Source organism: Manacus vitellinus, unplaced genomic scaffold (assembly GCF_001715985.3).
Source record: "Manacus vitellinus isolate BGI_N305 unplaced genomic scaffold, ASM171598v3 scaffold_46_pilon, whole genome shotgun sequence".
Classification (NCBI taxonomy): Eukaryota; Metazoa; Chordata; class Aves; order Passeriformes; family Pipridae; genus Manacus; species Manacus vitellinus.
The window spans coordinates 1,969,371-1,981,967 of record NW_021940578.1 but is presented as its reverse complement, the minus strand read 5'-3'; the positions used below and the strand labels follow the sequence as shown (position 1 = coordinate 1,981,967).

General features: G+C 50.4%; 1 protein-coding gene across 1 annotated transcript in view; it reads left to right on the top strand.

Moving 5' to 3' along the window:
* The window catches only part of EPHB2 (EPH receptor B2), a 70,499-nt gene extending 61,514 nt beyond the window's left edge, over positions 1 to 8,985 (top strand). Inside the window, exons 12-15 of the mRNA XM_029962420.1 lie at positions 782 to 931; positions 3,201 to 3,394; positions 5,464 to 5,619; positions 8,673 to 8,985. Of these exons, the coding sequence (XP_029818280.1) occupies positions 782 to 931; positions 3,201 to 3,394; positions 5,464 to 5,619; positions 8,673 to 8,781 (609 nt within the window). The 3' untranslated portion in view covers positions 8,782 to 8,985. The remainder of the gene's footprint in view (positions 1 to 781; positions 932 to 3,200; positions 3,395 to 5,463; positions 5,620 to 8,672) is intronic.
* Positions 8,986 to 12,597: the final 3,612 nt, after the last annotated feature.

Below are 12,597 nucleotides of genomic sequence, written 5' to 3'. Positions count from 1 at the left end.
CCTGTGTGGGGAGTGGAGAGCCCTCATTTCTCCAGAGCTGGATGACAGAGCCCCCAGTGCCCACCCAGTCCATCCCATTTCCCACCAGTGACCCAGCAGAAGCTGTTCACTCCATCCTGGTCTCCAGAAACAGATCCTTCTGGATCATGTGTATCCACAAACAGACTGAGATACGAGGACTCCAGCTCAAAAATGAGGTACCATTGACTTCAAGGAGCTATTGAAGGCTGAAGGGGAAGGTGTTCTAATTCCATATATCCTGCTCTGGAGGTAGAGAGGTGACAGCAAAAGGATGCAGGGAGATCAGTTTGGATTTTCCTGTGTTTCTAGACCTTAATTTTTCTACCCAAGTCACTACTAGCACCATGGGCATTTCTCCATGCCAAGGAAAACTGTAGCAGGAGGCAGGTGGAGGGAGCTGGTCTTGTTTAATGTGATGAAGAGGAGGCTGAGGGAACCCTCTAAGTGACCTGGAGGAAAAAGACAGACTTTTTGCAGTGGCACCAGATGATATAATAAGGAGTAATAGGCAAAAATATGGCTTGTGAGGTGAATAACAGGAGAGTGGTGGGACAGGTCACCAAATGGGGAGAACCATCATCACCAAAGGCTTCCCAACTTGGCTAGACAATCCACATCCATCCTGAAGTAGCCTGAGAGATAGTCCTGTGGTCTCTTCCTTCTGGGGTTTTACCAGAATATTACAGGCAAACATTATGGACACTCATGTTTTCAGCTGCTCTCGCTCCTTCTGTTCCCATCCCCTGTCTCCTCCCTGCAGGGTGGGAAGATCCCCATACGATGGACAGCTCCTGAGGCGATTCAGTACCGCAAATTCACCTCAGCCAGCGACGTGTGGAGCTACGGAATCGTCATGTGGGAGGTGATGTCCTACGGAGAGCGGCCCTACTGGGACATGACCAACCAGGATGTGAGTTAAGAAACCAGGGGCAGAAACACTGAAACTGGGGGCATTGCAAGGTGAAAGCGTGGCTACAGCCTGTGGCATGCCCAGAGCCTTCTCTGTTGAGGGAGATGTGTCCAAGGTCGACACCTTTGGAAGAAGTAATGGGGATAATTTTGGGATTTGGTCTGGTCGCCTCGTGCAGCTGTGGCAGAGGTTGGGGACTGCTCAGCACCTACTGCAGCAGGACAGGGTTAAGGTGAGCAGGTCCTTGTGTGATGCTGCTGCCCAGCCCTGTGCCCCCTGTGCCTCCCCTCCCCTCTGTCTTGGGTAGATGTAGAGCTGGGAGAGGGGTCAACTTGCACCTCCTGGGAGAATCCCTGAGAAGAAGCCAAGAGCTGCACAAAGCACATCAGTCATGGGATCATGTTGGAAGTTGGAAAAGACCTCTGAAGTCATGGAGTCCAACCATCAACCCAGCACTGCCATGTTCACCACTAAACCATGGCCCCAAGTGCCACATCCACACACCTTTTGAACCCTTCCAGGGATGGTGACTCCACCACTTCCCTGCACACCCTGTTCTAATGCTTGACAACTTTTCCATGAAGAATTTTTCCCTAATAACCAATCTAAACCTCCCCTGGCACAACTTGAGGCTGTTTCCTCTTGTCCTGTCACTTCTTACCTGTGAGAAGATACCAACCCCCACCTGGCTCCACCCTCCTATCAGGGAGTTGTAGAGGAGATGCCTCTGATCAGACCATCACAAGCCCTGTGGGGTACCACCATGTCCAACCAGGGCAGGGAAGGGCGGGGAGGATTCCTCCCACCTGGCACATTTTGGCAGCAGTGGTGCCAGCCCCCATGTCTCAGGTCAGCCTGCCCAGCACCTTGGCCACGCACAGCAGTGTCTGGAGAACCTCCCAGTGCATTCCCTGCCTGAAATCACCATCCTTCTTAAACCCTGCTAGATCCCCCACCTCACACTCTGGATTGCTTGGCCATCTGCCCTCCCTTGGAGGGAGCCTTCTACTGCCACAGCACCTCCAGTGCCTCCTCCCCACCAACCATTCCCTACCTCTTTCCCATTCCCAGCTGCAGTATCCCTAATTTTCTCTAGGCAGCCTTTCTGCTCAACAATATATTCACCTCCCCGGGTATGTCCAGCCCTTCCCCAGGATGGGGACACAGCCCTGGGGTATCCCACCAGGCAGATCTCTGTCCTTGGAAGTGTGTAAGACATAGCCAGACAAAGTCATGGCAGCCTTGATCCCGTGGTGAGAGCAGCCAGAGACATCCAGGTCCTTCCCCTGGATCCCTGAGGGAAGTTCTGTCCCTCTTCCTCCCCTTTTCTCTCATTCCCACAGAGAGTTGGTCATTTCAAAATGCTGCTCCTGATTTCTGCAGTATCCTCAGGTCTGGTTTTTATCCTCACTCCTGGGTTTTGTTGCCACACAAGCCTGTTTGTGGTGCCCAAGGCTCCTTCTCCTCATCCTTCAGTGCCCGTGCTGGGCATGGCCTAAAGGCAGGAGAATCCTGCCTGCACCTACCTCTGTGAGAGGAACAGATATTCCTGGAGGGTGGAGCAGCTCCATCCTCCTCCATCACCCAGGAGAGGATGGAGGGCTGCAGGTGCAGAGTAACAGGGATATGGGGAGATCCTTGAAGAAGATCCTCCGGCCTTTGTTCCTCTGCTGTTTCCACTGGACGTTGCAAGACCGGGCATTTTCCCAGGTCGTGTGGAGCAGTGAGGAGACACCCAAGCCTTGTGCCAGCCCAGATCTGCAGCCTGGGCTGCATCCCCTGGCACAAACCTCTCACTTGATTGCTGGCAGGAGTAGAAAACCACTGGAGGAAGGAAAACACAGGGGCAGCTGCCCTGTCTGTAGGTCACAACCCTTGACTGGATGGGGATGTTCTCCTCCCAGTGAGCTGCTGGGCTGGGTACCCGTCCAAACACATCACCCTGACTCACCTGCCTTGTGGCTGGAGCTGTGAGGTCACATATCCCAGCAGGGATGGTCTCCATCCCTAGATCAGACTGACCACCATGAGCAGCCAGCCAGGCTGGGTGTCAGCTGAGCAAGGCTGGTGTCACCTCCCAGGACACTCCTCACGGGAATGCCAAGGGCTGTGAGTTAAGTGTGTGGTGGGAGGGGGTTGGAGGGCACCAGAGAGTGCAGGCTGCAGCAGGGCTGGTCATGCCAGTCACCTTCAGGATCCAAGAGAGGGAACACTGTGAATTAAGTAGGTTTTATCCCAACTGCACTGATCTCTTTTTCCCCTCCTGCAGGTGATAAATGCCATTGAGCAGGACTATCGGCTGCCACCGCCCATGGATTGCCCAAATGCCCTTCACCAGCTAATGCTGGACTGTTGGCAGAAGGACCGAAACCACAGGCCCAAATTCGGGCAAATTGTCAACACCTTGGACAAAATGATCCGAAATCCAAACAGCCTGAAAGCCATGGCACCTCTCTCCTCTGGGTACATGTCTCTGCCTTCCCCTTGTTCTCTGGCTCCTCTGTGCAGTCCTGCTGTCCTTGGGTCTTGGTGGGCACCATCTCTGCATCTCTCTAGGAGCTGTGTTAGAGGCAGCTTGGCCTGTGTTTAGTCCTTTACAGGGTGGGCATTGAAAGATCACAGAATCCCAGAACAGTTTGGGTTGGAAGGGACCTTAAAGCTCATCTCATTTCACCCTCCTTCTATGGGCAGGGACACCTTCCACCAGCCCAGGTTGCTCCAAGCCCCATCTAACCTGGCCTTGGACACTTCCAGGGATGGGGCAGCCACAGCTTCTCTGGGCAACCTGTGCCAGGGCCTCCCCACCCTCACAGCCAAGAATTCCTTCCTTACTATCTAATTAAATATCTGATGTCCAGGGCAGAGAGCTTGGAATCACAGAGATTCCTGTGACTGGCAGTCTGTGCAGATGTCAAGGTCACTCTGATCCCTCTCCTTGGATGGGTCTGGTGAACACAGACAGCTCGTGGACAGTGGACCCTGCACACAGAGGAGCATCTTGGGTTCATGTACATGTGGGTGCTGGAGGAGTGTGGTTGCTCTGATTGCCCAGTCTCACATTCACAGAATCACAGAATCAACGAGGTTGGAAAAGACCTCTGAGATCCTCAAGCCCAACCTTTGACCCAGCACCACTTTGCCTATCAGCCCATGGCACTGATGCCACATCCAGTCTCTCCTTAACCACCTCCAGGAATGATGACTCTGCCATCTCCCTGGGCAGCCCATTCCAGTGTCTGATCACTCTCTCTGTAAAGAATTTCTTCTTAATATCCAAGCTAAACCTACCCTGGCACAGCTTAAGACTGAGCCCTCTTGTCCTACTACTGGTTCATAGGAGAAGAGCTCGACCCCCACCTGGCTCCCCCCTCCTGTCAGGGGGTTGCAGAGCCAGAAGGTCCCCCCTGAGCCTCCTCCTCTCCAGGCTGAGCCCCCCCAGCTCCCTCAGCCTCTCCTCATGAGACTTGTGCTCCAGACCCTTCCCCAGCCTTGTTGCCCTTCTCTGGACCTGCTCCAGCCCCTCCATGTCCTTCCTGAACTGAGGGGCCCAGAACTGTCCAGAGCACTCGAGGTGCAGCCTAACTAACCTTCCATGGAGCCAAATCAGCCTCCTGAGAAGGTTTGATGCTTCCCAGGGCTGGCTGGGATTCCCCAGCTTGCTGGAAGTGCTGTTCCTGTTATGAGAACGGACTTTCTCCCCTTGTGGGATTTTAGAGCTACATCTCATAATCTCTGATGGCTCTTGCCTTTCCTCTATGAACTGATCCAGAAAGACTGATCCTGATGCTCTGTACAGATTTTTTTCCCCCAAAAAAAATTTTTCCAAAACCCCCACACCTTTTCACCAAAACCCCCATATTTTTTCTAAAAAAACCCCCACAATTTCCCAAAAGAAATCAATTTTTTCCCCTCCCAAACCCATATTTTTCAAAAAAAGACGTTTTCACCCCATTTGTTTCTCAAGACACCACAATCCCCCCCCCCAAAAAAAAAGCATTTTTCCCAAAACCCCACAATTTTTCCAAAGAATGCTCAAATTTTTTCCCCCAAACCCACCATTTTTTCCCCAAACCTCCCATTTTTTCCTGAAACCACTGTGTTTTTTTTACATAAACCCCACTATTTTTTCCTAATAAACCCCTTTTCCTTCCTAAAAATCTCTACTTTTTTCCCCAACCCCCCCATTTTTCTTCCAAAACCCCTTTTCCCCCAAAACATGCACATGGAGCCAACTGGGAGTCCCTTGGGTTTGAGAGGGGGAGGGCTGGGATCTCCCAGGTGTATTTTGGGGTCTCCCAGGTGTATTTTTGCATCCTCCAGGTGTGTTTTGGAGGTATTTTGGAGTTCCTGGGGACTTTTGGAGTCCCCCAGGTGTATTTTGGGGTCCCTCAGCAGAACAAAGTGTTGTCTACGTGGTGGTTCATAATACCCTGGGAATGATGCTGGTCCAGGTGCCTCCAGCTGTTGGAGGGTGCAGGGACAGTTGTGTTTGTGGCTCTTGGTCTGCTCATTGCCTGTTTTCTGTGTTCCAGGATGAACCTCCCCCTCCTGGACCGCACAATCCCGGATTATTCCAGCTTCAACACTGTGGATGAATGGCTGGATGCCATCAAGATGAGCCAGTACAAGGAGAGCTTTGCCAGTGCTGGCTTCACCACCTTTGATGTAGTATCTCAGATGACTGTAGAGTAAGTGCCCAAAGCACAGGGAAAGTCTCAGCAGTTTAACAGCAATTGTTTGTTGCTGAATTAGCTTTATTTTCACATTTCATGGTTTTATTTTTGTAGAATTTGTTGCTTTGTGGAGCCACTTTTAGTCTGTTCAGTTTCTGGAGGTTCCAGACTTTGTGTCCTCTGTCTCTCTGCACTTGCAGAGTTCACCTCCACATCCCCACTGTGAGAATGAACACCCCCCCAAGGGTCTCCAGAACCCCAACATGGAACAAATGGAGAGTTCAGGTGGCATCAGACAGTTCTCCACCCACTCAAGAGCACATTTATACTCTGCAGTCCTCTCGGGTGTGTGGTGTACCAGGGATGGAGACAATGAAGTTCTGCCTAACAAAGGTGTCTGAAAGTCCAGACCATGGAATCACAGGGTGGGAAAGGTTGGAAGGGACTGCTGGAGGTCATCCAGTCCAACCTTCCTGCCAAACAGGATCCCCCAGAGTGCCTTGCTCAGGGTGGTGTCCAGATGGCCTTTGGATATCTCTGGTGGGGGGACACTTCACCCTCTCTCTGCACAGCCTGTTTGGTGCTTGGGGACTGCACATCAAAGAAGTTCTTCCTCATGTTCAGGTGGAACTCCCTGGTCATCAGTTTCTGCCAGTTGCCTCTTGTGCCACGGCTTGGCACCCTCAGGCAGAGCCTGGTCCAGCCCCTGGCACCTCCCCTCAGATATTTACATTCCTTGATAAGATCCCCTCTTGGGGGATGGTGACAAGTTTGTTCTGCATTGTCCTGCATCCACTAAAAACATCCTGCAGTGACAAATTCTGAGCAAGCTCTTTGGAGAAAGCAGCTGAAATCCATTTGTGGTGGGTTTGAAATCATTTGGGGCTCTGATGCCTCTGCTGAAAGGTCTATGGCTGGTTGCACTTTGCTGTAGAAACCCTTAGAAAGGGCCAGGCATTAAAGCCATCTGCAAGTGCTGTGATGTCTTCATGCCTGGTGACCAGGAATGATTTTGGAGTTGGTGCCTTAATCCAGATTTTAAATCTACTACTGAGTCAGAATCTGTTCACACAAACAGCCTTTTCTGGCTCTTTGTTCTTATTTGCTGCTGGGAAAATCCCATGGCACTTCTGACTGTTTCAGCACATCTGTGGTACAACCCCAAGACCCTGGGGATGATTTTGGCACAATATTTTCTGTGTTCATACAACAGAAGGAGGGTCCACAAGATCTGAAGGGTAGAGAAGAAGAACTTTGACTAAAGAGAGACATCAGACCCACACTACAACCCAACCCTGCCTGGGTTGTGCTGTTCTGAGTATCTAACAGTAAACAGTTCTGCAGGCAGTGGAGCCAATGCAGCCTGTTCTCTCACAGACATCCTCAGTGTCCCTTAAAAGCCACTTCTCCCAGTCCCTTACTACATCCCTTACTACATCCCTTACTACATCCCTTACAGTGTCTTCCAAGTGCCTTCACCACAATCACAAGGGCGTCCTCAGCTCGTGTCCCACCAGGTTTGACAAACCTCCCTTCCACATTCCTCCCCTCCTTGGCTGGATGTTTAACAGAGGGAAGGACAGTCCAAGTCCTTTTTCCTTGGCAAATCATGGTGCAACTATTCTTGACACCACCACCTGATGTTTACCTGGTCTTTGCAGAAGCACATAGTCATGGGAGTGGAGCTGCTGTTTTGTTCAGACTTGGACAGCCAGCAAAGGGTAAATGTTTCCTGAAGACTGATTTGGTTCCCCAAATCCACATGGTTTCAATGCTAGAAAGATTTCTTACTGGTTGTCTGCAGGCTGGGACACCTGGGCCACTAAATTATCTGCCAAGAATCCCAGACTGGTTTGGGTTGGAAAGGACCTTAAAGCCCAACTCATCCCACCCCCTGCCATGGGCAGGGACACCTTCCACTAGCCCAGGCTGCTCCAAGCCCTGTCCAACCTGGCCTTGGACACTTCCAGGGATGGGGCAACCACAGCTTCTCTGGGCAGCCTGTGCCAGGGCCCCACCACCCTCACAGGGAGGAATTCCTTCCCAGTATACAATCAAATATCCAATGTCCAAGGCAGAAAGCTGGGAATCACAGGGCTGTGCAGAGCCACAGTCCTATCCTGGTTTACAGAAACGAGTTAAGAATTTTTTTCACCTTTCCTTGGAGCTCCTCTTTGCTCTTCTTTGCCCATTGGCTTCCACTCGAAACCAGGCAAGGGTTTTGCCACACTTCCCCTCAAAAGTCTGTTCCTAACACTCAAGGAGAAAAGGCACCTGACAATCCTCAGAGTCAGGTGTGGGTCATGTCCATCCATCCCCTGATGGGAAGAACATCTGAAGAATTCATGACTGAGGTTTGTCCACCAGGAGGGAGAATGCAAAGGGGAACAAGCACAGCTGGAGCCACAAGTGGGACCAGTTTAGAGTCACACTCACCCTCTTGCCATGACCTTTATTTCTCCCAGATGCCCAATATCTATAAAAAACAGAAGCACTCCAAAAATTAGATTACCATGATTTAACACAGAGCACAAGTACAAAAGTTGATGATTTCATGGTCCTGTCAGATGAAAGGAAAAGCATCAAGAACAGCACATCATCTGCACAGGAGGAGTGAGATCCACACTGATGAGGGACAGGACACCCTGGTCCTGTGTCTCCAGGGATGGAAAAAAGGTGTCACAGAATGAAAGAGAATCCAAACAAAATGGCACAAGAGTAGAAAATTCCAGGCAAGTTGACTCAGCAGAGCCCTGGGCATTTGGTTTCACAGTCTCTGTTGAGGTTCCAGGACTCTGAGGGTGCTGCAGGTGGGTAGAAAATGCAAAGATTGGAGGATAAGCCAGAAAAAGTAAAAGAGTAGAGGTTCCACGGGGTTTGCATCCATTGGTTGCATTCATGGAAGAAATCTGTGGAGACTTCAGCTCCCTTCTCAGGGAATCATAGAATTACAGAATGGTTTGGGTGGAAAGGGACCTTAAAGATCATCTGAAATATCATCTGTGATCTTGTCCTGTTGTGAGAAAATATCTTCTGATGTTGGTGTTTGTTTTCTTTTCCTCCCAAAGGGACATTCTGCGAGTTGGGGTCACTTTAGCAGGACACCAGAAGAAAATTCTGAACAGTATCCAGGTGATGAGGGCACAGATGAACCAAATTCAGTCTGTGGAGGTTTGATGGCTGCGTGTCCTCCTCCTCCTCCTCTTCCTCAAGGCCCTGCTCCCCTTCACCCCTGTAATGTCCAAGCTCCAGTTCTTGAGTGTTCTGCATGGACCAGAGACAGGCAGCTGCTCTGAGGATTAGGGCAGCAGGAAGGAACACCCTGTCCTCAAAAAAAAGGTCGCCAAGAGCTTCTAGAATTTAAGTAATGGAAAAAGGGAACAAAAAAAAAAAAGACAATTATTTTGAAAAACAAAAACAAAACAACAAACTATGAAATATTTTTAAATAATAATAAAGCAATTGCATTCTTGAAAAGGGCTCCAAGACCAATGGGAGTCTCCAAAGGAAGAGAAAAGAGCAGCTTCATGTTTCCCCTTGCACAAGGCTGCTGCAGCTGGGCCGAGGCACCTCTGGAGAGATAAGACTTTTTCAGGAAGAGGAATGCAAAGGAAGGCCACAGAAGCACATCCTTTCCTCCCAAGGGCTGTGGCTCTGGGAATGTCATGCAGCCCTCCCCCAAAAGCCCCTGTGAGCAGATCAGAGGGGGAAGAGCTGAAGCTCTTTGGTGCTGTGGAACCAAGTGTGTCTCAGAAACTGGTGGACTTCTTCAAAAGCTGAAGACTTTTTTTTTTTTCTAAAAAAGGAAAAAACCACCACACACAACAAATAAACCAAGACTTAGAGGAGGCTGTTTCCAACACAATGAGAAGGAATCTGTAAACGCCTTGGGTGGGAGGGAGGGTGGGGATGGGGAAAAAAAAAAAAACCAGTCCTTTTTTTACATCTCTTATTTTCTCTTGTCATGGAACAGTTTTGTGAGTGACAGTTTCCTAAAGGGTCCGTCCACCCACCGTCCAGTGGCATCGTGTCTCACACATATCACATGCACAAGACTTTTAGTGATGTCTTTTCTAGGTGCCAATGATCTTTTCCCCAGAGGACTCCCCAAGTACAGTATGTAGTAGTTTTTGATTACAGACGCTGACGTGTACCTTTGTTTTTCGGTTGTCATTGTTGGGAGATTTTTGTCCATTGCTTTGTTAACACCAGTTTGTGAGTTTGGGGGTTGGAAATTTTTTTGGTTAGTCGGTTGGGGTTTGGTTGGTTTGGTTTGTTTGTTTTGGTTTTTTTTTGACGAAAAAGAAATGACATCTCCAAGCATCATATCATCCAAGAACTTAAAACCTCTTCCCCGGGGAAGGAAAAATTGCAGCTCATTGACAATATGCCAGGAGAAAAAGGTTTTTTTTATATGCACATTCCCTCCTGTTTGAGTATTTGTTCTTTTCCACTGGTCGTGGCACGGCAGATGTTTGTGGCTTTTGGGTTTGCAGTTGTTTGACAGGATGAAAAGGCCACCAGTTCAATTCAGGGGTACTGATGCAGGGCTGAGCCAGCACCAACAGAGGGTTTGGGGGAGGGAGAGAGGGGAGGGTGGCTGGGTTTTGTGACTCTCCATTGTCAGAGCCCTGTGGAAGGGTCTGGCTGCTGGGAAAAGTGTTGGATTTGGTGCCTGCAGCACAGAAAGGTGGGGAAGGCCAGTCCTCCAAGAGGAGCTGGGAGTTTTGGAGTGTGAGTTGTGTGATCTGGTTCTCTGCAGTTCCCAAACTGGGCAGGTGTGCTCTGTGCCATTTGGGGACCAGTACCTTACTTAGAGATGATGCTCTGGGAGCTCTGAGGCAGCTCCAGTCTCAGCCCTTCACCTTGAGGAGAGCCCAGGGCGACAAAGGCAAAAACCTCATCCCAGGTCTGCGGAGGCAAAATGCTGTGGCTGAAGCTGAAGGATCAATCCATGGGTTTATAAATAACTGAAAGAAATTCTTTGGTTACTGAACAGGTCTTTGGGATGTTTAAATGACACCAACCAAGCACAGGGAGTGCAAATGGGAATCAGGTTGTTCTTCCTGTCCAGCACCACATCATATCCTCTGAAACACTCCTGCCACCACCACCTTCCTGTGGCCACATATGGCATTTTTCCACCCACCCCCTGGCCATGGCCAGCAGAACTGGTGTTTACAGGCCCCTGTCTGCCATTCCTGGGGTCCTCTCCTCGTTTTCAGCAGCTGAAGACACATTCATTGGGAGCTGCTTGACTGTATTTTCCAGGAGCTGGATCCAAGAGGAAGTGTGTCTGCCGTGGATGAAAATCCCGAGCTGTCTAGGCCTCTGAGGCCAGACATCATCTCCCTGGACTGCTTGTAAAATATGAGGCCATTTATAAAATACTTTTAGCATTTTCCACTTCCAGACCAGATCCAACAACAAAGCCCTTGCAAGTGGCATCAGACCATTCCCTACAGGCACGAGTCACTTCTCCACTGAGCTCCTGCACTGTCCCAAAGTTTGGTGCTCCAGCAGCAGGGGCTTTAACTGGATGAATTGTCCCTCCAGCCCCTACTCATCCAAAAATCTACTCATCCAGAATCCCCAGTGCAGTGCTGTGTTTGTATTTGAACACACATCCCTGGCCTGGCATCAGAGCACACCTGTGGGGAGGTGAACACAGGGCACCCAGGGACATATTCTGAGCTCAGTGTCCCCAGGGCAGCCCCTCTGATGGCAGCACTACTGCCCTGCATTGCTTTCAGGTGGCAGAATTTGGGGGGAGTGGGCTCTGGGCATGGTGTGTGCAGGTGGTACCTGGACATGTCACCTGTCTGTCCTGCCTGTGTATCCAAAGGGGTGCTGGTGATGCCTTTGTGTCCAAAAAACACTTGCTCCTAGTCAGGGAATGGACTTTGAAAGAACACAGAAAAATCCCTGGAGTTGATTGAAGCACACAAAGTGCTTGCAGAGGGCACACAGGGAGCCAGGAGCTTCTCCCGTGTGGGGAGCAGGGAGGACTCTCCCCTGGTGCCTCTTATCTCACGTGTTTGAACAAGGAGCAGTGGTCAGTCTTTCCCAAAGGCATGTCTGGAGCTGTGTGGTGGCACTCCAGGGTGAGGGAAGGATGGTGCTGTGCCAAGCTGTCCTACCACAGCCAACCAGAGACTTGTGTACCAGAGCTTTGCAAGGAGAGCTGCCTGCCCAGAAAAGCAACCAGCAGATTCCTGTGGGGCAGCCATGTGGAAGGAGCACATGATGCCCTTCAGTTGTCCTCCCCAGACAATTCCTGACTGTTCTCTGCCATCCTGTACATTCCTGCAGACACTAAGGAGGAGCAGCACCCCTTCAGAGCCACTCAGGGCTTGGAAGGGCACTTCAGGTCTTCTTCATTTGGAGGCATTTTGTCTTAATGCACTGAATCTCCTCGCTGGCTGCTGTCAGACACATCTACCTGCCAGACCCAGCCCACTGTGAAGGACAGGACCCAGCTCAGTGCCACAGCCCCCCAAAGCCGTGGCAGCCGCCTGCAGGACAGAGAAAGCACATCCATGTCTCTTCTTCTGACCAAAAAAATCACATGATGCCGGTTCTAAAAGGAGCACATCCCCATCTGTTTGTACCAGACATCGCTGTGACATCTGTGTTTGGTTTTGTAGGACTACTGGAGAACTAAAATAGACGTGGTCCAAAAAACACTGCAATTTTCTGCATCCCTCAGCTCTGCTGGGAGCACGAGGAGCTGAGTTCCTGTCAAGGCCTTTGGTTGTGAACACCCCTGGCACACTCTGCAGTGCAGGGCATGGGCACTGGAGTGACTTTAACATATTTATTTCATGGGTCTCCGATGCACTGCCACGAAATGGGAGTCTGATGGCAAAATCCAGTGTGTTCCAAGAGGAAAAGGCACTTGCTGACATTGGCACTGTGAAATCCTGTTGTGCATGTGCATGTGTGGGGGCTGAACAGAAGGGGTCAGGCAGCTTGTTGTGATTTTCACGTTTT